Raw genomic sequence first — 26199 nt, 5'->3', positions numbered from 1 at the left:
TGGGAGAGAAGAGTGAAGGTTAGAAGGAAATGGAGATGAGAGTGAGGCTGGGAAGCTGAATGACCACAAACAACGGCTACACAATGAGCAAAACAAGTATTCAGAGCCCCAGGGTGCAGAGCTGCTGCTACCTTTGTGGAGAGGCAGAGTGGAGTTCACTGGGCCTGATCCCCTAGGGGGTGGGGTGACGTCTGAGTGAAATATATGGGAAGCTGGAAGCCTCTGCCTTCCTCCCTGAACCATCAGGTGCAGTTAGTATGTCTGTGGGGAATGAGCCCAGCGAGGGATTTCCATAGGACACTTCCTATGAGCTCCTCCTGGCTGCTGCTGACAGGGCCGGCTTTAGTGCGGGACCCAATTAGAACATTTTCAGCGGGGCCCCAGCAGGGATGACTAAAAAAAAAAAAGTATAAAAAAAAAAAAGCATTTCATTTCTTAGCAACCGGTTTCCTATAAGAAGTTCTGATTTAACCGATGTGCCACAGTATGCATTTTTTGTACCAATAGGGTTACCATACATCCATATTTTCCTCCTGGATGGCGATTTAAGAACCAAAAAGCCTGACATGTCCAGGAAAATACGGATGTATGTTAAACCAACCTAAAGTTCTTTTTTAAAAAGATGGGCCTGAACTAGAAATGAGCTCTGTTTTACATGTGGGTCCCCACCACTCCCTGGGGGTGTGCTAGGGTGACCAGATGTCCCGATTTTATAGGGACAGTCCCAATTTTGGGGTCTTTTTCTTATATAGGATCCTATTATCCCCACCCCCGTCCCGATTTTTCACACTTGCTGTCTGGTCACCCTAGGATGTGCACATATGTGGGTCCCAGCTGCTCCCTGCCCCCCTCATTGAAGCAGGTGTGCAGGGTTACTGCCCTGGGAACTGCAGGGCACCATTGGAGATGGGGCTGGCTGGAGGCAGGGTAGGGGCTGACTGGAGGTAGGGTCTAGCTGCAGGCAGGGCAAGGAGTGCTGGGCTGGCTGGAGACAGGGGTTGTGGGGTGGGCTGGCTGGCTTCAGGCAGGGCCAGAGGAGGGTGCAGCATGGGTTGGCAGGGCTGGAGACAGAGGAGTGCGGGACTGGCTTGTTTCAGGCAGGGGAGTGCAGCAGGGGTTGGCTCAGAGGGTGCGGCAGGGACTGGCTGGAGACGAGCTGGCCACGGACAGGAGATGCAGGGCAGGCTGGAGACAGGGCAGGGGGTGCAAGGCAGGCTGGGGACAGGGGCTGGTGCGGGGCTGGCTAGAAATGGGGCTGGTTGTGGGCAGGGCAGGGGGTGAGGGGCTGTCTGCAGACAGGGGCTGGTGCGGGCAGGATGGAGGTGTAGGGCTGGTGCGGGTAGGGCAGGGAGTGTGGCAGGCGCTGGCTGGAGATGGGCTGGCTGCGGGCCAGGCAGGGGTTGCGGGGCTGGCTGCAGGCAGGGACTGGCTGTGGGCTGGGCATGGGGTGCGGGGCTGGCTGCAGACAGGAGCTGGTGCAGGCAGGGGATGCAGGAGGCGCTGGTTGTGGGAAAGGGGTGCAGATGAAGCGGGTGAGTGCCTACTCCTCCTCCCTCCCCCACCAGGATAGTAGCAGCAGCCCGAGGTTTGGGGGCTATTTAAAGGGCCCAGGTCTCCCCCGCTTCTACCGCCCCAGCCCTCTAAATAGCCGTGGGAGCCCTGGGGAAGTGGCAGGGCTCCAGGGGCTATTTAAAGGACTAGGGTGGCAAAGTCAGCTGAAGCCTGCCCCCTCTACCCCAGGGCTTGGAGGGCTATTTAAAGGGCCCAGGTCTCCCCTGCTTCTACCGCCCAAGCCCTCTAAATAGCCGTGGGAGCCCTGGGGAAGTGGCAGGGCTCCAGGGGCTATTTAAAGGACTAGGGTGGCAGAGTCAGCTGAAGCCTGCCCCCTCTACCCCAGGGCTTGGAGGGCTATTTAAAGGGCCCGGGGCTCCCCTGCTTCTACTGCCACAGTCCTTTAAATAGCCAAGGGAGCCCTGGAGAAGCAATGGGGCTCCGGTGGCTATTTAAAGGGCCGGGGCGGTAGAAGCAGTGGGAGCCCCAGACTTTTAAAATAGCCCCCAGAGCCCTACCCCAGAGCTCCAGCAGTGGGGCTCTGGTGGCAATTTAAATGGCCTGGGTCTCCAGCCCCTCCTGGGAGCCCCAGGCCCTTTAAATTGCCCGCTAGGGAAGGCAGGCCACCCCAGTACAGCGCACCGGCTCTTGCCAGTACACCGTACTGGGGCTTGGGCACGGGGCCCAATTCAGGGGGATTGGTTGAATTGGCCTAAAGCCGGCCATGGCTGCTGATTTTGTTCCCCATTTAGTAAGGAAAAAGGGAGACCAAGGGGTCTGACTTGCCTCCACTGCTCTCACCAGTGCTGGTTATTTTGAGGAAGGAGCTCCCAGATGTCAGAGTATTTCCACCGCCCACACCTGAAAGCTCTTCCTTCCTCATGGAGAGCAGCACCCATGGAAGGAAAGGCGGCCATGGGTCTTGTGCCCTGAACGGGTCCCGCTGGGGTTTGAAAAAATGGTAAAGATCCTCAGAGCTGCACATGACCCAAATACCATGGGTGAGAGAAGGCAGTGTTGGCACCAGCCCAATTCAGATTAGTTGGTAGACAGGAAAAGGAAACTGCAGCAGGAATCCTGGCATTGCTGTGCAGGACAATACGTCAGGCCGACCCAATGTACTGTGGTAATTTCATTATCAGGGGGCATCTTACTGCTGTTCTTGCTATTTTATGCTTGCAGTTTAGTTATATATTATAGACGTATAGAAAGAGACCTTCTAAAAACATCAAAATGTATTACTGCACGCGAAACCTTAAATTAGAGTGAATGAACGAAGACACGGCACAGAACTTTTGAAAGGTTGCCGACTCCTGTCCTAGCAGTCTCCAGGAATTAAAGATTAATCTTGAATTCAAGATTATTTCATGTGATGAAACCAGGAATACATCCAAAAAAATGTTATTTTAATGGCAATTCTCCAGAACCTTGTATTGGTCCCCCAGTTCACTTGCCGTCTGAGATTTTATCCTTAAAAATAATCAACTCCAAAAGGTACAGGAAATAGTTTAAGAGTAGGTTAGATAAATGTCTATCAGGGATGGTCTAGACAGTATTTGGTCCTGCCATGAGGGCAGGGGACTGGACTCGATGACCTCTCGAGGTCCCTTCCAGTCCTAGAGTCTATGAGTCTATGAGTGAGCGGTAACAGAGGCATCCACCAGTTTGTTCATTTCGAGCCCTTTTACTTAAAACCTCAACCCTAGTGGTGAATTTCCTGGGCCCAGACTACTTTGTGCCCACATTCTAGTGTGGTGTGGTAGGGTAACATCTTTACCCATCCAGTACACAGCCTACTGATTGCACGAGGCCTTTGTATACTCTACACCTTGTTTCTTTCTCCTCCCCTCACCTAATCAGAAGGTGCTGACCTATTTGAGAGAGGCTAAAAAAATACTGAAACAAACAAAAAGAAAATACACTCTCCAACTCCCATTTACTTTAGTAGGTGGGTCTAGAGTACCTATACTTACAAACTTAGTTACACCACTGTGACAGTCCCCTCTGGGCCCTGCCACATCCCACCCACTGGCTGCCAGGCAGCTCCTTCTCCATACTGGCTAGCAGAACCTCTCACCTACTCAGACCAGTCCACTACTCAAGTTAGACTCCTCAATCCACTTCTCCAGCTTCCTTCAGGCTGAGGGCAGCCTTTGACCCTGCTATACTGCCTCTCACCATCTTCCTGGCTTTGTCTCCTTTTAATTGTAAGTAGGTTTGCCAACCCTCCAGGATTGTCCTAGAGCAGGGGTAGGCAATATATGGCACGGGTGCAGAAGGCGGCACGCGAGCTGATTTTCAGTGGCACTCGCACTGCCTGGGTCCTGGCCACTGGTTCGGGGGGCTCTGCATTTTAAGTTAAGCTTCTTAAACATTTTAAAAACCTTATTTACTTTACATACAACAATCGTTTAGTTATATATTATAGACGTATAGAAAGAGACCTTCTAAAAACATCAAAATGTATTACTGGCACGCGAAACCTTAAATTAGAGTGAATGAACGAAGACACGGCACAGAACTTTTGAAAGGTTGCCGACTCCTGTCCTAGCAGTCTCCAGGAATTAAAGATTAATCTTGAATTCAAGATTATTTCATGTGATGAAACCAGGAATACATCCAAAAAAATGTTATTTTAATGGCAATTCTCCAGAACCTTGTATTGGTCCCCCAGTTCACTTGCCGTCTGAGATTTTATCCTTAAAAATAATCAACTCCAAAAGGTACAGGAAATAGTTACAACAATATAATGTCTGGTTATCTTTTGTTTTCTGAGTATTTGAGGCTGGGAGTCTGAAGTCCTTTTATCTATATGAGCCAGCTAATGGAAGGAGCCCAGAAACAGCAGTGCCTGAACAGCTAACTGATGTTCTTTTCCTGTGATTAAACTTTAATTCCACATGTGTATCAGACTCCACAGGGAATCCTACAAATGAAGGTCTGGTAACTTGCATCATAATAGTTTGCTTGGTGTTTTTCTCAAAGATATGACACATCCTTTCCAAATACCATCACTGCTTTATAAGAAGATATTAGTTCTAAATGGCAATAGAAAAAATAGATGTCAGTCAGGAAGATAATTTCACAAGGTACAGTTCCAAAAGCTAGAGCACACAGCACCCGAGTTTATAAAAACAACTGGTTTATTCATGCCGACGAAGGACATGATGTCTTGCACTGTCCTTATTACAGGGTTCTGACACTACTTGTTAATCTCATTGTTTCCAGAAATAACAAAAGAATAACTGCAGTACCTGGCTTTGATTAAATGGTGTGAAAAGTAAGGCACCATGACTTTGCTGGAGTTTTATGAAGACTGTTGCTATCAGAACTTTACAACAGATTTAAAAGGATAACTAGTTTCTGATAGAAACACTGCATTGTAGCACTGACCCTGATCCTGGAAACAACAACATGCATCACTTTACCCACTTGAGCAGCTTCACTGGCTTTATTAGGACTATTTAGTGCAAGTAAGGATTTTTTCATTGTAAGATTAGGCCCTTTACCTGTATGTTGCATATTTTTATACACTCTCGCTAGAATTCTACTTTCGAACTTTAAAAATGTCCCTTAAGCTTTATGCTTTGTCACATCATCTGTGCCAGTTTAAACAACCACCAGCTGCTGCTAGCTTTTGTTTTCATAGATCTTATTTAAATCCTTCTTCCTCTTGCATTGAACTATTTTCTCCCTACCAGATAATGCTAAGACTGACTCTGTACAGTAGCATGTCTACTATTGTGTTTCAAATGCAGCCCCCCTGCTCTGTAAAGCTTTAGTCTAATTGGGAAAAAAACACCAGTTACAGTTACCCACAAATCCTCACACATTCCATGCTGGATAATCATGCTTTAACATTACTGTTGTTACTGTGCCATCCTTGAATGCTACTTTACTAAGCACCGGCCTAAAACACTTAGAATATCTTCAACACTTTGGATCTCTTTTATTTTATCCAAATGGCATATATTGTGTACACTATATTTTTTACCTACACCACAAACTAATTACTTTTTACCTTTGTTTCTAAAGTACCAGACACCCTCTCCTAAGATGGCCTAGTCTCCAATTGACTGTGCAAAGAGCCCAGTAATGAAATAAACTAATTTTTAATCCTGTAAATTCTTTGTTGTATTTTCCTGTCAAAAGGAATAACTCACAGTATTTTTAATATTTTTTAAAAAATATTAGCTCTTTTTAATAGATTCTGAAAGAGTGAAAAAACTGGTCACTCATAATAACCTCTTCTCTTTGTTGGATACACAGGGTTTGTGTCAGGTTATTCACAAGCACTCCTACAGCTTTTTTTAAACATCATTGACAAACTTTATTTTTATTTATTCATTAACTTTGCACTTATCACAGCTGTAGATAAGTACTTTCTATTAAATATACGCTATTGTATCCTTAGGCTTTAGTTACTGACTCAATCCACTGGCTCATTGAGATCTCACCTGTGTTATATACTAAATGACAAAAAGATTAAATGATCAGTCAGATCTCTTTTTCTAGCACAATATATGAAGCTTGTCAGTTTGAGTTCTGGCAGAATGTCAGAGGAAGCAAGCTCCAGAGACAAGGGCTCTCAGCTAAGAGCTTCCTATGTAAAGGAACTTCAACAAAAGTGCACTGGATGACCTCAACTGTTGTAATGGAATATGAAAAGACCTGACACAACACAATTCCAGGCTTTGTAGGGTTCTAAAAATGAGAGATAGGAAGACAATGCTAAAGTTATTCTCTTTGACCACTGCTGGGGGAGTCAGGAAACTTGAGTTCTATTCCTGTTTCTAAACAGGCCTGCTGTTTGCCCTGGGGCAAGTCACTTGACTTCTCTATGCCCCAGATCATTATACAGTACTCATCTTGCTTTGGAAAAGCATTTGGAAATCTGTGGATGAAACACATTACATAGGTTCCTCGTATGTCCTATGGCAAAACTCCCCCCGAGTTTAATAGTGCAAGGGCAGTCTAGAGCTGAATAGGCAACCGGTCCCGCACACAGCTCGCAAATGTTAAATTGCAGTTAATGGCAGAGTTGGCTGCAGAATCAGGCATGTACGGCCTTGCAGACAGATTTAACATATCTTGGACTTTTCTAAAAAAAGATTTTCAAAACATCAATAGCAATTGTATCTTGAAACAGAGGCACCAAATTTCACTTGTAAACTCACTACCAAGTTACAGAGTGCAGAGTCACATCTTATAGGCTTGGCCTTTACATCCTTACTCATATTCCTGAGAGTTTTACTTAACTAGTAATGACAGGGGAGGGCCTAAAGTTCCAAATCTTCATTTTAATTACATTTACAAAAATCCCTAACAGCTTAAAAAAAAGTTTAAAAATTTATATCAATAAACCATTTCTGAACTAAAAGAACAGGAGTATTTGTGGCACCTTAGAGACTAACAAATTTATTTGAGCATAAGCTTTTGTATGTTCCAATCCATGCATAGACTGGAACATACAGCAAGAAGATATTTATACATACAGAGAACATGAAAAGGTGGAAGTAGCCATACCAACTGTAAGAGGCCAATCAATCGAGATGAGCTATCAGCAGCAGGAGGGAAAAAAACTTTTGAAGTAATAATCAAGATGACCCATAGAAGGTGTGAGGATACTTAACATGGGGAAATAGATTCAATTAGTGTAATGGCCCAACCATAACCAGTCTCTGTTCACATCTAAGTTAATTGTATCTAATTTGCACATTAATTCGAGTTCAGCAATCTCTCAGTGGAGTCTGTTTTTGAAGTTTTTTTGTTGTAAAATTGCCACCTTCAAGTCTGTCACTGAGTGGTTAGAGAGGTTTCTGAGCTGTGAACTCGTTTTGCCTTATTTGCTCTAAAAGCCAAATGTTAATTCCCATCACAGACCTCCTGGAAAAGCAATGGAATATTCTTAACAAACATGATGTGAACAGAACTACACTAATTAAAATCAGAAGTAAATCAAACTTAGGGCTTTTCTACACTGGCACTTTACAGTGCTGCAACTTTCTCGCTCAGGGGTATGAAAAAACACCCCCCCGAGTGCTGCAAGTTTCAGCGCAGTTGAGTGCCAGTGTACACAGTGCACCAGTGCTGGGAGCTACTCCCTTCGTGGAGGTGGTTTTTTAAGAACACTGGGAGAGCTCTCTTCCACTGCTATGCCGCAGCTACACAAACCACATTAAAGCGTGGCTACATTGCCAGTGAAGACATGCCCTGAGTTGAAAAAACTCAGGTGCCCATTGAACACAGCTGTTTGGAAGTCCCTCAGGTAGACTCACCTATCTTAATTAAATGCTGTTGTGGGATGTACATGAATTGTGCCATTATTAATATAATTGGCTGTCTAAGGAATTTATCACCATGATTTACCAAATACTCAGTGTATTAGAACATTCTTCATATGCAGCATTATAATGCTATTCCTGATAGGCAATGGTACTTTACTTGCACAGCTTGTATTGCAATAGCACCCACCGAAGCCAAGAATGAAATCTGATTGTCCTAAGTACCATTCAAATGCATAGATAGAGACACTCCCCGCATCCCTCACCCCCCCGAACTGCTATTAAAAAAAGGATAACTGAAGATAGAAGGCATGAGCCACTCTCATCTGTAGCTTAAAGATGATTATTTAAACACCATCATTAACTATTTAATTGTTGCTCATAGAAGCAGAAATATCCAGCTGATTACTCTGATTCAGAAACATACTTAAGCATGTATATAAAACTTCAAGCCCTGCATAGTTTCATTGACTTCAGGGGGACTACACATGTGCTTCAGGTTACATGCAGGCTGAAATAACTTCCTAAATCTGGGCTAAAGAGCTTAACCAGCATGGTTAATATAGGAGCCAAAGATGTAAGAGATCTTTCAGGGCATGTAGTCCATTCTCTTCACTAGTACAAGACTGCTTCTATAGTACATTTTGGCCCATAGGCTTGGTCCCCTCTACTTTGAAATAACTCCGGTGATGGGGATTTCCACCCTTTCCTTTGCGGGAGTAACTCCCAACTGAATGGATCTCAGAGTCAGGAAGCTTTCCTAATGCTGTGGACTGTTCTCCTTTTCTTAATCTCATTCCTTTACCCCTAGTTAGAACCAGGGAGCTGAGGAAAGATACCAGAGAACAGGCTCATGGCAAAATTGGGCATTATGATGAGTAGAGTTTCACCATTTTTTCTTCATCTTGTTGACCTCTGCCCATGAAGAACTTTCATGGTAAGGCTCCAAATCATTCCAAAATTTGATAGGCTGCCGAGAGGCTCTGTATAACCAAGAACAACTCCTATCACTTGGGTGGCTAGAAGTATATTACTCAAACCACTTACCAAACAGACTTCAGAAAGTATTTTTCAAACATTATTACTTATTTTCCAACTCCGTTTACAATGTACATTTAACAATGATGGATTCTGTCCCCACACAACAACCTTCTGCTCTTGATCTACATAAGGTGGACCTGGATGGGCACAAGGTGTCCCACTGATATTAGTGAGGTTCTGCAATGGCACAAGAGTCTGCCCACATGGATCAGATTGCAGGATAAGGCCCAGAATCATGGCAGAGACAGGATCAGAACTCAGATTTCTGGCTCCCAGTCCTACACAGAGAGCACTCATCCAAGCTATTTCTCAGCAGTTTCTGTTAGGAACTTTGGTCTCTGTATAAAAATGTCTAAAATCAAACTGTGTTCTATATCCCTTTTACCCCAAAAATCAGTCACAGAAGGCCTCAGATACCTGGTGGAAAGAGCTTAGAGTCCTCCTTCCTCACCCGACTGCTGACATGTAAATCCCCAGAATAAGAAAGATCAATATGTAACAGAAAGTCAGCCAGAAAGGGAGGGGCAGGAGATGCCACTCCAGCTGGCATGCTGCAGACTCTTTAAATAGAAAAGCCTTCAGTGCTCAGGATAGGCACTTAAACAGAATAAAACTTAATTACAGCCAAATTAACCAGAAAGCCTCACTGGCAGATTCTCATTTGTTTCATTCAAATATGCTTTGGGGGAGAAAAAGATAAAATAGGCCTGGATACCAGGTCCCCCAAGTGTTACGCCCCACCCATGCATGCAGGGCTTGTTCCTTTTTGGAGAGGGGGTACCTGTTAGTCAGCTCCGCCACTTCTTGGGGCTCCACCAAGCCTTCGGGGACATCATCCTCTATAGAGGAGCAAATCTCAGACACTCTGTCGCACTCAGAGCCAGAGTAACCCTCCATTCAGTTCAGGCCTTTGCTGGGATTTTTACCCCCTACTCCGTCCTCCCCAGGGTTGCCTGAAGCAACTGTCATCCCCACCAGCTTCAGTCCTCCTGACTCAGGGCAGTCTTTAAATAGAAGGCAGGAAAGTTACAACACCAAGTTGCTGTTGCTGCCTAAGTCTTACCACTGGGTCCTAGCACCAGCCTCACCCCAGTACACTCTGAATAATAAAACGGACAAACCAGCAATTGCAGCCAGGTCTCTGGGCTACTCAAGCCACTCACAAACTCAGCTCATTTTTGCTACGAAGAAGCTTTTGGTAACAGTGTTTTATAGCCAAGCTCACTGGCTAAATGTGCAGAGTTACAAAAAGAAACACAAATCAGGGCTTCAAGTGACCTTCCCCAACCAGAAGAAAGGTAACACACAGACAGTGTGGGGCTATGGGAGTGGAGGAAGCAGATATGTGGAAAGTCTAATTGTGTCTCAATATCAGTTATTAAAAGCAAAATAAATGTATGTAAATGTTTAACAGGGAGCTCTGGCGTAGAACCATGCATGAAGGTTCAGAGTAAGATGTGGTTTTTAAAATTTTTTTTATAAAGATTAAAATATTAAAAACAAGCAATGAATACACATCCTTAAAAATGAATGTGGTGCTTGTGAAAGGAGTCAGCTGATCCTAGTGTTTCAAGTTTTCTATCCTTATGCCTCAAAATTGGAATCCTGAGTTTATGGACCATGTGAGAGGAGCCATTTCAATACCCTTGGTTTGAAAAACATAAGTATTGTAATTAGGCAATGGGAGGCATGATTAGATTTACTGCTCAGATGCTACAGTATCTTGAAACAAGTTATGACTTTCCCTTTCCTTCCCATATGGTAACTCTGCTAAATAGTAGTTACTAAAGCCTATAAAGACAAAACAATTCACTAAGATGTGGATGAAGATGCAGCTGCAGTTTGAACAGCTACTGATACTGTGTATTGTTATTGATAAGCAAACTAGCAGACTAACAACATCTGCTTTTCCTCTGCAACAGATGGAAATCAGCCACATTTGCACTGTAATTATTCTCTACTATCATACAAACTGGGCTGCTTTTTACAGGCAAGGAGAAAACTATCTTCAATATTCTTAAATTAGAACTAACCACAAATGAAGTGCTTGTCACAGTTCAGGGCAACTGCACCTGTATTTCCGCATGGTGGTTCAGCGATGGCATCCATCATCAGGCTTCCAGCTCCCCTGCCATCACCTCTGTGGGCAGAGTCATGGGTCTCACTTCCTCCGACCAGGGTATCTCCAGGCTGCAGTCTTCTGACTGTACTGGGATGTCCCAGCAGGGGACTCTGCCTGCTTACTTTCTCTTCAGAGTCTACCTACAGAGCAATTGCCCGCAGTTACAAGTTACCATGCAGCACTTCCTATGCAAGCGCATTTTTCTCTTAAGGTAAAAGCACTACAGAAAAAACATTAAAAAAAAAACAATAAAAGAACCTACACACATGCTAATAAGTTTACCAGCGATGCCCCCAGTCCGAACATGGGCTCTGGCAGGAGCAGTCCTTCAAAACCCCACCCAAGGGGTTTCCCCTGTAGGTTCGAGTTCATCACAGCTTCAGCTCAGAACAAGCACCCACTCTTATGGGGCCTTACTAGGACAAGTCCTTCCAAATCTTCTCTAAGGATTGGGGCTCTGTTGTATTAATGTATATGATATAAATGGATCAAACGTGTTAACATCATGCAATCACTGTCCAACATTGAGCACTGTTAAACAAGGTCCAAGGTTTGGTATACAGAGGCCTCAACCTACTTTCTACCTTGGCAAACATACCATTAATATATATATTTTTTTAACGATAAAGATGGAAAAACAGTTAATGCATTTGAAATGTAAAGTATTAAATAAAGCGTTTATTTTAGCAACATCTTGTTCTTTCGGGCTGGAGAGTCTTTAGAAGGCAAACTCCCTTGTGCGGCAGTCTCTTAGATGGTATCAGAGATGGTGATTGTCCTTTTGGGGAAAAAGAGACGTTAGCGGAGATGAGCCGAAGCTGCTGCTGCTGCTGTTGAAATTCAATTCTGTTTTTATTCCCGGAGGTGTTTGGGATACAGCTGGAGCTGGTAGAGGTGGCAATGTGATCTGGGTCCCTCTCTCTGGCTTGGCCTGGCCGGGACATGTCTCAGGATCAGGATGACAAAAGGCCTGGGGTGCCACTATATGGTGGGGGTGGCAGCAGCCATGATGGTGAAGCTCATTCCAGTGGCCTATTTTTCTATCGTTTCTTTCATTAGCCACCCAGCAAGGGAATGGTAGACTAGCCCATCCCCTCATTATTTTGTCCACCAATTGGGCCTAGTTTCTGACACACCAATTTTGGATCACTGATTTCTGGCTCCACGTTTTTCTCATTTACCAAGAATGATCTTAAAAGTCCGAGTTACATCAGGAGGCTTTTTTGGGGGTGGGATGGACTAATTCAATCTGTCTCCCTTTCGTACCTTTTCCCATCAACATTTGTTGTTATAGGTTATTGTGACACCTTATGAACTTTCTTATGCTTTTGACAGTTGAGTTCACAATTATGGTAAATCTGTAGGCCCTCCATGGATGAGAGGTCCTGTCCATTTGCTGCATCAGGATATTTGTCCAAGAATCCTTTGTCCATTGGTCCCTAAAAAATCCAATTTGAACTAGTATACGGAAAACTCCCCAGGCGGTAGCTTCAAAGGGCAGATAACCAGAGGAGTTAAATTAGCGTCCCCCTCCTCCTACACCAGATACACATTTCCACAATAACACATGCGCAAAGGTATTAAGCCTAATTCAATGAGGTTTAAATTAATTCAATAAGGTTTGTTCAGGACATAGTCAGTCTGTTACAGCACCCATTGTCATTATATTTATAACAGGGGAATCCCCCTCAACTGAGATTTTGAATTCAGAATCCTAAATTAACCAGAATGGTGTATCTTGACACTTTGAGTGAAATAAAATAATTCCTCATTTTATTTGGCACTTTAAATAAATTGCAAGTTGTAAATCAATCATCAAGCTCTGGTTGATATCACAAGATTAAGGAAGTCCAACTGGACTAATTTCGGACTATAAGCCATCTCTCTAAAGTTAAATTACAAACTTGGGTGCCAGAATCATCTCATCCAAAGTGTTTCCTATGTACAGATAAAGCATTTTTGTTCCCCTTGCCCCAGGCAGTGAGACCTGTTAGGTTCATGATGTACAATGCAGTCTCTGCATCACAGATCATTTCTTAAACAATTACCTTGATTTAAAGGGACATTAAAGTAGATTATGCCCCAGGTTTGGCCTTGGTCACTGAGATGGAGGATCAGCTGAGTGAAAGATTTTTTTAAGTTAACAGAGAACAGTGTTATACCTTCTTCTATAAGAAAAGCTACCCTGGAAACAATCTCTGTAGGGACACAATGCTGTGGATAACACAGGTATAGATTCGTTCTTACACACAGTGAACGCAGTGTCATTGCTTGCTCCCATCACCACTAATTTAAGTGACCAGAATAGCATTCTCAACTTTGTCCTGTACCTCTCACAAATTGGCTTGTTCTGTAAGTAGACCAAAAAAGATTCTACATATCCCTTTACAGGGTCTTCTTGTAAGCACCACACTTCATGGGTAACAAAGAGATTGATTTACATTAGTACATGCAAACATTAATAAAGAGGAACACGAGAGAACACAAGAACACTAAAGCATTCACAGAGTTTAAGGCCACAATGCATTATTAGGGTGTATAGTCTGACTGCCTCTATGTCACAGGCCATTACATTTCACCCAGTTACTGCTCTGTTGAGCAAAATATCTTGTGTTTGACTAAAGCATATCTTCTAGAAGGCATCCAGTATTCATTAGAAGACATCCATAGATGGAGAATCCACCACTTTCCTTGGTAGTTTGTTCGACTGGATAATCACCCTCACTATGGAAAATTTATTTCTTATTTGACTGTATCTGGCTTCAGCTTCCAGCTATTGGTTCTTGTTATGCTTTTTTGCCAGTAGATTAAATAACCCTTCAGTTCCTGGTATTTTCTCCTCATGAAGGTACTATATACATAAACAAACCCCAACATTATACTACCATTAATCCTGCTTCCTGTCAAAGATCTCACTGACTGACAGATTTATCTTCACTAATTTACACCAGCAGTAGTTATTCTTCCAACTGAACTCTAAACTAAAGCAGATCTTTGCCACGTACTCTCACCAACTGCATTCTTGTACTAGTAATGACACTCACTGATCTCTAGTTCCCCTTACAGCTCTTAATCTGGCTTCAGGGCACATATTTCAATCTTTTTTGACTAATTTTACTCAAGTCACTATCTCCCCAGTCTAGGATTTCCAGAACCCACCTACACATAGAATACCTCATGGGGGATTTACTAGAGCAATTCCTTGCACCATCAGTGTCTTATGTTAATTTAGAGTTCAGCTTTTTCACCCACACCCTGTCCTAATGACCTATTTTGGTCACACGTATAAACTTACTTAATTCTGAGAGCTTGATTTAGATTTATATAAAAAATCTTCAATGAGTTCATAATAGAACTCTAATCTCACTGACAGCATAAATCAAGTCAAAAAGCCAAAAAGCCAACATTATAGACCCTCCTATACGCAGTCCATGCTGATTCCAATACTGCTGCTATGGAAAGTGAAGCTTTTGCTATCATTCAGTGAAGTCAGTTAGGTCACCTGTCCAAATCAGAGTCTTAATTGAAAGTGATGTTACTAATTCCTGTGGCCCTAGAACACTGAAGAGAGCTCTTGGAAAAGGATAGAAAGTGAAACAGAATCCTACACATTGTCAATTTCTGACATAATGTAAACTGAGAAATGGAAAAGACATCAAGCAGCAAATCACTACCAAAAGTCACATAGTATTCAAAGCTGTTTCTAAAGCAATGGAAGGGGTCTAAATTAAATCATTCCACTTCATTGCAGTGAGAAACCTCAGAGATGCTTCAGCGTTGGACTATGCACAGTGACAGAAGGAAACATTGGTCCAACATGACAAACCCTTTAACAATTAGGCCATACCTACACTTACAAGATTACAGCAGCACAGCTGTGCCAGTACAGCTGTGCCACTGTAACAGCGCTTATGTAGCTGCATTATGCCGACGGGAAAGAGCTCTCCTGGCGATATAATAAAACCAGCTCAATGAGTGGCAGTGGCTATGTCGGTGGGAAAGCGTCTCCCACCAACATAGCACTGTGCACACCAGTGCGTTGCTCAGGGGAGTGTTCTCACATCCCTGAGCAACAAAAGTTTTGCCAACTTCAGTGCTAGTGTAGACATGGCCTTAGTCTGTTACTTAAAGACTTTAGGTCTCTCAGAAAACTATTATTGCATCTGATTATAAAGGAGGTGGAATCTGATTACAAATGAGGAGCCTTATTTGAGTAAATTGGGGAAGAAAGATCTGAAAAAGTTAAATTCATAAATATATTGGCTATTACTGGACTCCTCACTCTAAACTAATTGAAGGTTTAGCTCCTCAGGTCATCTTCAAGCAACTACACAGGGTGAGTGATCCAAACATTCTAAACTAAGTGGAAGATGAGCTCAAAAGTTACACAATCCAAACAAAAAAAAATTCTTCAAGAGCTTCCATCCTGTTTCATGAAGTTAATCAAAAACTACTGCACACAGTAATACAAGCTTTACAGCATTCACAACTTATTCTTCAAATAATTGGAATTTCCACAGTATTCCTGCTCCTCGCTGGCCAGAGAGGATACTACAATACCTTGATATTTGTTCATTTTTTGAGTTTCCCTTATATTCTTCACATTACTGGGGTACTGCCACTATCCGTGCCATTACCAGAGAGAACGACTTCAAAATAATTACTCAGAAGGTATCTGGCTCAGGAGTACAGGAATACTTGCTGGAGGAAAGAGGGTAGTGCAGATTTATTTCCACACATTTTAAGGAACTGCCACCTGGACTCATGGATTCCTGGTTACAGGTATAGATGCTCAAAAATGTTTCAACTTTTTTTTTTTTTTTTTTTTTTTTGCAATTTCTCACTGCCCTTTTTTTTTGTAACCCATTAAGTTGATGGCATTATTGAGCTTCATAAAGGAAGCTATAAGGGAATTTAAAAAAAAGGAGACTCACTATCCTACTAGCAAATTTTAGGCAAAGATGGGGAAATAGTGCAGGATACAAAACAATTATTTAAAGCATGGAAAATGGTAACAAGGAGAGCTTTCCTTATGCAATACCTATTGCCCGTTCTGCTTTATCTGTTGGGAGAGATGCATACTCCAAGGGCTTGTCTACACTACTGCTTAAATCAATGTAACTTATGTCATTCAGGAGTGTGAAAAGGCCACTCCCCTGAGTGACGTAAGTTGCATTGACTTAAAGTGGTGTCTACACTGTGCTACGTTGGCGGGAGATGCTAATTGTCGTTGAGGTAGAGTAGTTACTTCAACACGAGAGCGCTCTCCTGTCAACATAGCATGTCTTCACCAGATTCGTAGCTGCCCTGAAGTGTAGTGAAGACAAGCCCAGTGAGATAAAGCTTATGGAAGATTATATATGTAGTTTTGTAGCTCTGACATGCCGCTCACTTGAAATGCATCTGAAATGCTGTCTTGTGTATGCATGTTCCTTTCTAGATCTTCTATTTCCATAAAGTTTTGTACTCTGAATACACATAGAAATAGCTAGTGCCTTTTTAAAAACATTGTATAAAAACACACCTAGAGTTACCAGAGAATCTTTGAATGCTGACATTTTGTACAACAAGTTTTCATTGTTTTATGTAAAGCCACTTGATCATACTTCAATACATTTAAACATGGGTGACTCAGTCACACCAATTTTAGCATCTCAAGACACGGAAACAAAACCTGATTTGGACTAAAACATTTCAGTTTTATCTGCTTGACTGCCATTGAACTGCAGATTAGATTAAAGTTATAGAAGCAAACTTGTTTAAAACAGATTAGATGACAGATTAGAGTGAGATATGTATAGTAAATGATTTTAGAACAGGCAACAACCTGCCCGTTTAATCTTAAACATTAACGTGTTTTGTAACTTTTTAAAGAATTCTGCAATTGATGAAGCATAAATAAAAGTTACCTGCAACTTGGAGACATGGACTCAAGAACATGTTAAGAATCCAAATGTACATTTTGAGAAGCCTGTAAGGACTACGTTGCACATAGGTATAAAATTCCAACAGCCACACATGTATTTCTGGTTTTGGACAGACAATCCTTAGAGGACTTCTCATTCTACACAATCACAGGGAAGCAGAAAACATTTAGAAGAGCTCATGTGAAACAAGAGCAAAATGAAACAGAAAAATTATCTGTATTTTCCGTACATAAACTTTATTCCACTGGACACCATACAAAATATTAAACTCAAGAGGAAAAAAATGAAAATATTAATTTGACATCATCGAGAAGTAACAATTTTAACATTAATTGGTCTGCAACAACAAATACATGAGAGGCACAAACTGTGCTACAGCAGGTCTAAAAGAAGTTTCACTGGGGTTTTTTTTGGAAAAGTTAAAATTTTCAAGATTACTTTTTAAATTTCAATTTACAGCAGCTGACCAATTTACAAATATTTACACAAAATCAAAACAAAAACTTGGCTTATTAGCAGCTTTTCTTTAAGCAGCCATCACTACTACTTTGCATATGGAAAGGAAACATTAAAATAGATATCTGACCTAATCTGTATGAACATTAAGCATTTACATACATTGGTTTACCATGGATTATTTCAACTGTTTTGTAGTAGTTCTGCTGCTCAAAAATTCCAGTTTAGATTATAATTCCTGTGACCTGGAGCATAACAACAACTAGAGTATAATTTCATGTTGAAAAATTGTTATTGTTGTTCCATGTAAGAGGGAAATAAAACTTGAAAGTGCCAAGTAGAGCAAAAGTGCATACTGCTTCAAGCAGTTGTAAAGCACAGCCTACTTATTTATCAAGAAACGTGCAATGTGTGCTATGCTTTAAGGAAACAGCTGGACTTTTATACATTGCTTAGCTCTTCATTTCTTTATTTCAGTGTTAAGTGTGGTTGAATTAACCATTGCACAGTTAAAGGTAACAATTTAATATACTCTGATACTTTCCTTAAAATTAATTTAGTCCTGTGGTCTGAAATTTGGGTCATAATAGTCTCCTATACAAGTCAATGGTGCAAGGATTTTTAGAAAATCCATCTTTGAATGAATGGTTATATTAACAAATGTCATAATAAAATATGCAATCTTTCTTATAAATATTTCCTTAACAAAAACTTGAAAGAGAAAACACTTCATAAAAAACTATGGGAAAACTGCATCTTGGTTTTGATATTGTTCTTTATATTTCAGCAGACTCCAGTAAGAAGAAGAAGAAGAAGCCAATTATCTTTTCTGTATAGTTGCTCTTACAGGTAGTATACAGTTCAAGTCTCTCTTGTCTCGTAATCTCTGCCATGACTGAGGAAAAAAAGTTAATAGCTTTTTAAAAACCTTGTTTCTTCTATATCACCACCTCCTTTAAAACTGAAAGAGGTAAACCCCACACAGATCCACAAAGAGTTTTAAACAGTTTTGTTTTCCTCACAAATTTATGAACGGCATCAGGTACTTATTTCTTTAAAAAGACTGCTTACAGTAAGAGGGAATCTGTAGTAATCCAGACAAAATAGCGTGACTGTTGAGAACAAGAGCTAGTCTACACTAGAAGCGCTACATTGCCACTGTAGCATGTCTGGTGAAGACACTTTATGCCAATGGGAGAGAGCTCTCCTGTCAGCATAAGAAATCCACCTCTGCAAGAGGCCATAGCTATATTGACGGGAGAAGCTTTCCTGCTGACAGAGTGCTGTCCATACTGGTGCTTAGATTGGAGTAACTTACATTGCTCAGGGAGGTGACTTATTCACATCCCTAAGCAACGTAAATTACACCAAAATAAGTGGTAGTGTACACCTGAACTATTAGGGGGCTGGAGCACATGACTCATGAGGAGAGGCTGAGGGAACTGGGATTGTTTAGTCTGCAGAAGAGTGAGGGGGAGATTTGATAGCTGCTTTCAACTACCTGAAAGGGGGTTCCGAAGAGGATGGATCTAAACTGTTCTCAGTGGTACCAGATGACAGAACAAGGAGAAATGGTCTCAATTTGTGATGGGGGAGGTTTAGGTTGGATATTAGGAAAAACTTTTTCACTAGGAGGGTGGTGAAGCACTGGAACGGGTTACCGAGGGAGGTGGTGGAATTTCCTTAGAGGTTTTTTAAGGTCAGGTTTGACAAAACCCTGGCTCGAACGATTTAGTTGGGGATTGGTCCTGCTTTGAGCAGGGGGTTGGACTAGATGGCCTCCTGAAGTCCCTTCCAACTCTGATATTCTATGATTCTAAGTATGTTTTCAGGGGACAAAGACAACTTGTGAAGGTGGGGGTATTAGTATATTTTGAAAAGAACTAAATTTCTTTTAATGTTCTGGCTTAAAAATGGTTAAGTACCTTCACATTTCTGATTTTTTGAGACATAGGCTAAATATCTAAGGCGATCTCTCTTGCTACTTCTAACAAAATGATGTGTCCTTGAAATTGGTGATTTAAATTATACTATCTCTTTTTATGTCCTGGGTTACAGGAAAAGAGTATGGGATAAGGTCTTTAAGGTCCTGATATAGCAACTGACTTTATACAGGCAAATCTTGTGCCAGTGCAGTCAGTGCCTTTCAAGTAAACATTTCACAGGAACAGTGAGCTGGAGCAATTTTCAGTGAGAGTTAGGCACCAACCTCCCCCACTGGGGCTTCTTTAAAAATCCAAGCCTTAGAGGATATTCTTAAGTATCTGCAATACTTTTTAAGCAATTAATATAGTTGCTCCTTATGGTGCCTAAGGAACTTATTTAAATCATTCATTAGTAATGGACTATTTTATTTACATATATTATATGGTGCTTAACACTAGTGGCTTCACAGAAAAAAAATATTTTGCATAAAAAACCTAAAACACTTTATATGCTTATAAGGTCACTAATATTTTCACAATAAAAATCAAGCTTGCAAATTGCCCATATTAAAAGCCCAGACCTGACCACTTGTGTCAGTAGCTCATCAACTGATCTCTTTTTTCTTAGGTGTTATGGCAAGAGGCAAATTTTTACAGCATGCTCAGAAAGTTATCCAGTATGGGCTCACTCTCTTTTCCATTGCTTATATTCAGTAACAGATTTAAAATCAAAGGACAAATTACCGTGCCTAGAACTATATACATATAAATAGTTATAGAATCATGCAAATATAGGTTTGGAAGAGACCTCAAGAGGTCATCCAGTCCATCCCTCCACACTGAGGCAGGACCAAGTATACTTAAGACAATCCCTGGCAGATGTTTGTCTAACCTGTTCTTGAAAGCCTACTATGGGAAAACTATGCCTACTATAGCAAAGATTCCACAATGCCTGTTGGAAGCCTAGTCCAGTACTTAACTATCATAGAATATCAGGATTGCAAGGGACCTTAAAAGTGCAACAGATAGCTCAGTGGTTTGAGCATTGGCCTGCTAAACTCAGGGTGGAGTTCAATCCTTGAGGTGGCAATTTTTTGCCCTTGAGGGGCAAAAATTTGTCTGGGGATTGGTCCTGCTTTGAGCTAGATGACCTCCTGATGTACATTCCAACTTCAATATTCTATGATTCTAGTCCAAACCCCTGCTCAAAAGCAGGATCATTCCCCAGACAGATTTTTGCCCCAAATCCCTAAATGGCCCCCTCTAGAACTGAACTCACAACCCTGGGTTCTGCAGGCTAATGCTCAAACCACTGAGCTATCTATCCTTCTAGTCAGAAAGTTTTCCCTAATATCTAACCTAAATCTCTTTTGCTGCAGATTAAGCCAATTTCTTTTTGACCTACCTTGAGTGGACAGGGAGACCAACTGATTACTATCCTCTTTATAACAGCACTTAGTCTTCAAATATGTTATCAGGGCCGCTCCTCAGGTCATCTTTTTGCAAAACTAAACACACTCATTTTTAAAACTTCCCTCATACATCAGGTTTTTATTTATTTTTAAAGATCTTTCATCCTATTTGCTGCCTTCCTCAGAGAACACAAAATACCTATGAAATGTGACAATATTTTAAAAAACAAAATATTTTACTAGTGTTTGTGACACAGAAAGATATTCAATTTTAAAGGACTAGTTCTGCTTGTTTCTTGCATTAGAAAAATCTGATCTTCACTTCCTTCTCTTTGTTGGAGAAACATGAAGTGATACCTGCTATGAAAAATCTCAGTGAACCCACAGTACGAGTGCAGCTATAGGTACTTAATTCCAAACAGATATCTCACATACAACACAAACTCTATGATGGGGAATAGGGGTAGGAGACAGGAGGTGGTCAAAATTTGCAGATTAAGCCCTCTAAGGCCTAAATTTTACATTCCAAGTAAAATCCACATCTCTCCCTCAGCTGGAAATAGGGAAAGTTGCAGGTCAGATAACAGTCATGTCTCACTACAGTTAATGTTCTCCTAAGATTGTGTCAATAAGCCCTTCTTGCTGAAGAAGTGTGTACAAAGAGCAGAAAAACAACTTGTAAATTACTAGAGGCCATATTTACCCATGACAGAAGGAACAGTAAAGACAAACTATTTTTTGTTTGTTTTTGTTCCAGATTTCCATAAGAAACAAACACAACTGAATCCACGAAAGGCTGAAAGTGTTCTACCCCCAAAACATGAATAAGGAAGTCAGGCTGAGACTTTCAAAGCTGACTAAGGGATTTGGATGCCCAATTCTCATTACAATTTATCTCTGCCTTGGAGTCCTGAATTTAAACACAAAGACCATTAAGAAATTTTCATTTTAGGTACCCACTTCAGTGTTAGGCCTGTTCTTGCGCGCACGCACACACACACACAAAACATTCTCATTTCATATTTTTCTCCTTCTACATATATTGGGATGAATTCTTATTACACAGATTCTGAAGTATAAGGCACACATACCTCAGGCCACCACTGTAGTACACAAATCCACTGACCCTCTCTCTGTTTTCATTTTTTATTCCAAAAACTTTCTTGCAGACAAGAGGGCTACAAGAATTAATGTGATGTATTTTTTACCTTAAGAAATTCATCCTTGATAATGTCAAACTTCTGCTTTTCATGTACAGCCCTAGCTGTGTTTGTTCCATCAAAAGGCTCTGCAAAGTTAAATGTAAAATTTAAGTGTTAAAAAAACAACCTTTACTTTATCTTCACCTAGTAAACTACTCTGAAAGAAGCAGAGGATGAGTCAACATACTGTCACTTTCTATGAGAGCTTTTAGATACTGGCTGCATTTTCCATTTCTGACATGTACTGTGCAGGTAACTCGCATAACATAAAAACACAACACTAATAATCTGCAGTTGCAGTAGAGATTGTTGGAGATTTACTCCTTTAAATCTAGATAGATGGTATTGTCAGCAGGAGTATTAATACATGTCTTCTACCATGTGCTTTCATGCACTGTACAAGTATTTCAAGTATTATAAAAGTCAGCAGTCAATTCAAAATCTCAGAACAAGGAATAAAGCAGCCACATCCTTAACTAATGTCTTTTGTCAGTTCATAGACCATATATTTCTATCCCATTTTAAATATTGCTAAATATTCTAAATCAGGAAGGTCCTGTTACAATCAATAGTGTGCATTATACATCTAAATATGACTGTGTAACTGTTCTGAAAACTCCATGTGCAACAATGTACTTATATCAGATCTACAAGCAACTACTTTATCTTATTATGCAGTATCTTTTGAGACAAAATTATACAACAGACTGAAGTGGTAAAATATGGTATTTTCCTTATACCTGAATATATAAAAACCAAAAGTCCTGTAAAATATTTAAGAAAACCCATCTTTCAAAAAATGTCTACTCTTCCTACTATTTTTGTCTTTTTCCAGTTGGCAATGTATAGTTTTTCTCATTTGCTTCTAATGGACTAGAAACCAACATGACTCTGGCCTATTTGTCATCCACATAATCAATATCAGCAAAGTATTCATAAATTTGTACTCGCCTCTGCAATACAGCAAATATACAACAGGGTTACCATGCATTGACTGCCTTTCAATTTCATTGCAAAACAAGTTTTAGAATCCTGTCTTTTTACACTTTTCCAGAGGATAGTTTAAGTACATTATGGTGTATTTCATACTTGTAAAGGTACAATATCCAATGACAGAGTCCTGAGGCAAAATACAGTTCTAGCTAGATTAGTCTCTTTTTAATGTGTGTCACATTCCGGGTCGTAAACTAACTTTATTTTTAATGGTTTAGGAACCCTTTTAATTTTAGTAGATGTGAGCATAAGAGTTTTATGAAATACATTAATACATATAAGATGTGCTGGAAAAACAAAAACAAAACTATAAACGTCCATGTATAAATTGAGCACAATATTGGTCACAGTTTTGTATTTCTCATATGAATTTTTAATTACAGTGGCAATGATGCAGTTGTGACTTTCCAAAGTACTCATTTATGGCCTGTTTTTACAATTCTTACTCGAGAAAAGCAGTGTGACAGGGTGGACTAGATTCGGAGGCCCCTGCTGGAGGCCTTGCAGTCCTGCCTCACCCCACCCCCAAAAAGAGCAAAAGAGTAGTGCTCCAGGCAGCCTAGAGCAGCTGCAGGAGAAACAACTAGTCAGAGGGGCTGCTGGAGCAGCCAATCAGGGTCCAAGAGGGCCATATAAAAAAGCAGCAGCAACAGAGCAGTCAGTTGTTGCCTGGAGCTGGAAGAGGGAGAACTTGGTTCCTGGTTGGCTGGAAGAGCAGAAGGACCACAGACAGCTCAGTGTGGGGAGGCATGAGACCAGGGAGGGCTGCCAAATACCAGGGGAGCTAAGAAGGAGCTCCTGGCAGGCTGCAGGGACCAAGCAAGGACTGAGCCCAGAACCCAGCCTGACCAAGCGAGGGTACCGCAATGGACCCTGTTATAGCGGGCAGTTTCTCTGGGTAGGAAGCCTGTAAAGTTAAAGACTGTATACCTTGGAAGGGGCTTGTTTGTTCTTCTCCACCTACAAACAGTGTGTGAGATTCAGCCAGAGGGCTGAATCATTGAAGACCTGCCAATGAAGCCATCGACCAAAGGCGTGGGAGGGAGGGGTGAACGCTTGCGAGAGGTGAGTACCATCTCATTCCAAGAACTGAGAAATGGCTTGCTCACACTTGACCAGAAGAGGGCACTTGCAAGAGGTAAGAGCATCCAATTACAAGCTCCCATTTAACTCACAGGGATTTTGCCAGTATACCGACTATAAAACTGGGACTTTTCATTATCAAAACCATCCAAATTACACTCCAAATTTAAATGCACTTCAGTACTCATAATTCACCAGCACAATGGGCTGACTGGTTTTGTTTGGCATCTTTCTAGAATTTTTTTCCTTCCTAAAAATATGTTTAAAATATTTAATTGGGTGCTTACTAGCAGATTTTACATTACAATGAGACATGCCTTTATACTGGTTCAGAATATTGGCCATCTGATACACAAGAGGTTCAGCATTCTAAAATCTAGACACAGAATTTGACACAGTTACCTGTTACTACAGTGAATTGCAAATGCTGATTATATGCCATGTGAAGTAGCATAGTATTTCCCTTTATCTGTCTGAAATTTGACGCTGAATGATTCTGTAATAATAGTTAGGAGCCTCCAGGCATTTCATACTGCACCCAAGATCATAAAGATTTTAAATGACAAGTGAGGGGCTGCAAAGCCTTCCCAAGATTGTCAGGAAACTGTCCCAGTACAGACTCAAACCTTTCCCATGCTATGCTAATAAATGACAATTTTTTTTATTCTATTCTCCTGTCAAAAGAAAAACACTTGCATTGGAAGAGTGGACAAGAAGAATTTTGCAAGACTATGTATGCAACATTTTAATTAAAATAAATCAACTGTTAAGTGTCCCTCAATGTTTTCTAAATGTCAGGAAGTTTTCAAAGGAAAACTCCAGTATAATGTAAATTTTACTCACTAATCAGAAGAATAATTCAGTAAAAATGAATGTCAAATATAAAATAAACAAATTGCCATCCTGACAATTTGATTGAGAAGAGGACTAAAAGTATCCTCTTTCCATTAGGAAACATTAGAATCCAGAATGTTTCAAGGGTAGTGGCAAGGCAGGTTGTGTAGAATTTTTTTTCAAAAAGAGTTTAACTGCACTGCTGTATTAAGGGCTTATGGAAATGAGACTAATACTGGCCTGAATCAGGTACAGTGCAGACAGCTATTGTGCGAGCTTCTCTAAAAACATATGCAGTCCAGTCACTCATAGGAGCTACAAGGGGATGGAACATGCTTGGGGATGGCATGTCATAGCACACATGCAGTTAGGTCAGCACTAAGGGCCATGAGGGGCTAAAGCATTCCCAGTCTGGATGGAATCAGGCAGTGCCGGCTCCAGGTTTTTTGCTGCCCCAAGGGAAAAAAAAAAAAAGGAGGGGGGGGCCGGAGTGCCACCTGCTTGGGACGCTGGTGCCTAGAGCCGGCCCTGGAATCAGTGATTTAAGCTACTAAACTAAGACATCACCACTGAGCACGAGTGAACTGAGATTTTCAAAGGCTTATAACTTGGCCCAATTTGGGCAGATTTTCACAGAAATAGCAAGAGACACACCCTTGACACAAAAGGAACCCCCCCTCCCCCATCACCACCAAATTCTGACTCCCTGCTCCAAAGCATGGAGATGCCAGATCTTCTCAAAGAAAAGTTTGCCAGAATTTTAACATTGCAAAACAATGTATTTTTCTTTAGCCTTGTTCTTGGAAATGCCAGGACCATTATGGCTGAAATGCTCTATAAAAAGAAATAATTCAGCCTGAGGCAGACGGACAATCAGAATAGAAAATCTGAATTTGGCCAAATTATTAGCAACTGAAAAAAGGATCAGGGTGACAGGGTGTACAAATACCACATTGAACTCCCAACCGGCAGAGCCTGCTCCAAATGGAGAGGAATCTTAAAAGGGACCAACTCAACTCAAAAGGGGGAAGACGACAGAATCAGTCTCGGGGCTCCAGAACAAGGGTGCTGAAGAAGCCTCCAGTGAGTCAGATATTGTTGTCTCTCACAGGTCCCGGTTCAGAGCCAGTTGAGAGGGAGGGAAGACCCAGGCTCCCCTACCAACTGTCTGTGTTGCAGGAGGGGCCAAAGCCTCACCCCACTCTAGTAAGGAAAGGGTAGGACATTGAAAACCTTTAGGTGAAGCTAAGCCACATAACAAGGGTTAGGAACCGGACTGAAAGCCCTTCCTGCCAGAAGGCGTGAGACTGGAAACTGGGTGTGCTATCCACTAGTCCACCTGACCCTCGAGAACTATTAAAGTCATATA

General features: G+C 41.4%; 2 protein-coding genes across 5 annotated transcripts in view; both read right to left on the bottom strand.

The window, feature by feature from the left end:
- The window catches only part of LOC115653835 (cardiomyopathy-associated protein 5-like), a 62257-nt gene extending 52397 nt beyond the window's left edge, over nt 1-9860 (bottom strand). Inside the window, exon 1 of the mRNA XM_030567526.1 lies at nt 9658-9860. Within this exon, the coding sequence (XP_030423386.1) occupies nt 9658-9773 (116 nt within the window). The 5' untranslated portion in view covers nt 9774-9860. The remainder of the gene's footprint in view (nt 1-9657) is intronic.
- A 7280-nt stretch (nt 9861-17140) lies between these two features.
- The window catches only part of TENT2 (terminal nucleotidyltransferase 2), a 79487-nt gene continuing 70428 nt past the window's right edge, over nt 17141-26199 (bottom strand). For all 4 annotated transcript variants that reach the window (XM_030566670.1, XM_030566671.1, XM_030566672.1 and 1 more), the window contains 2 exons: nt 21927-22006; nt 17141-18276 (listed from right to left, as the gene is read on the bottom strand). In XM_030566670.1, coding sequence (XP_030422530.1) covers nt 18202-18276; nt 21927-22006 — 155 coding nt within the window. In that variant the 3' untranslated portion in view covers nt 17141-18201. The remainder of the gene's footprint in view (nt 18277-21926; nt 22007-26199) is intronic.

Source organism: Gopherus evgoodei, chromosome 6 (genome assembly GCF_007399415.2).
Source record: "Gopherus evgoodei ecotype Sinaloan lineage chromosome 6, rGopEvg1_v1.p, whole genome shotgun sequence".
NCBI classification, from domain to species: domain Eukaryota; kingdom Metazoa; phylum Chordata; order Testudines; family Testudinidae; genus Gopherus; species Gopherus evgoodei.
The sequence above is the reverse complement of the archived record's forward strand: the minus strand, read 5'-3'. Positions and strand labels throughout refer to the sequence as shown.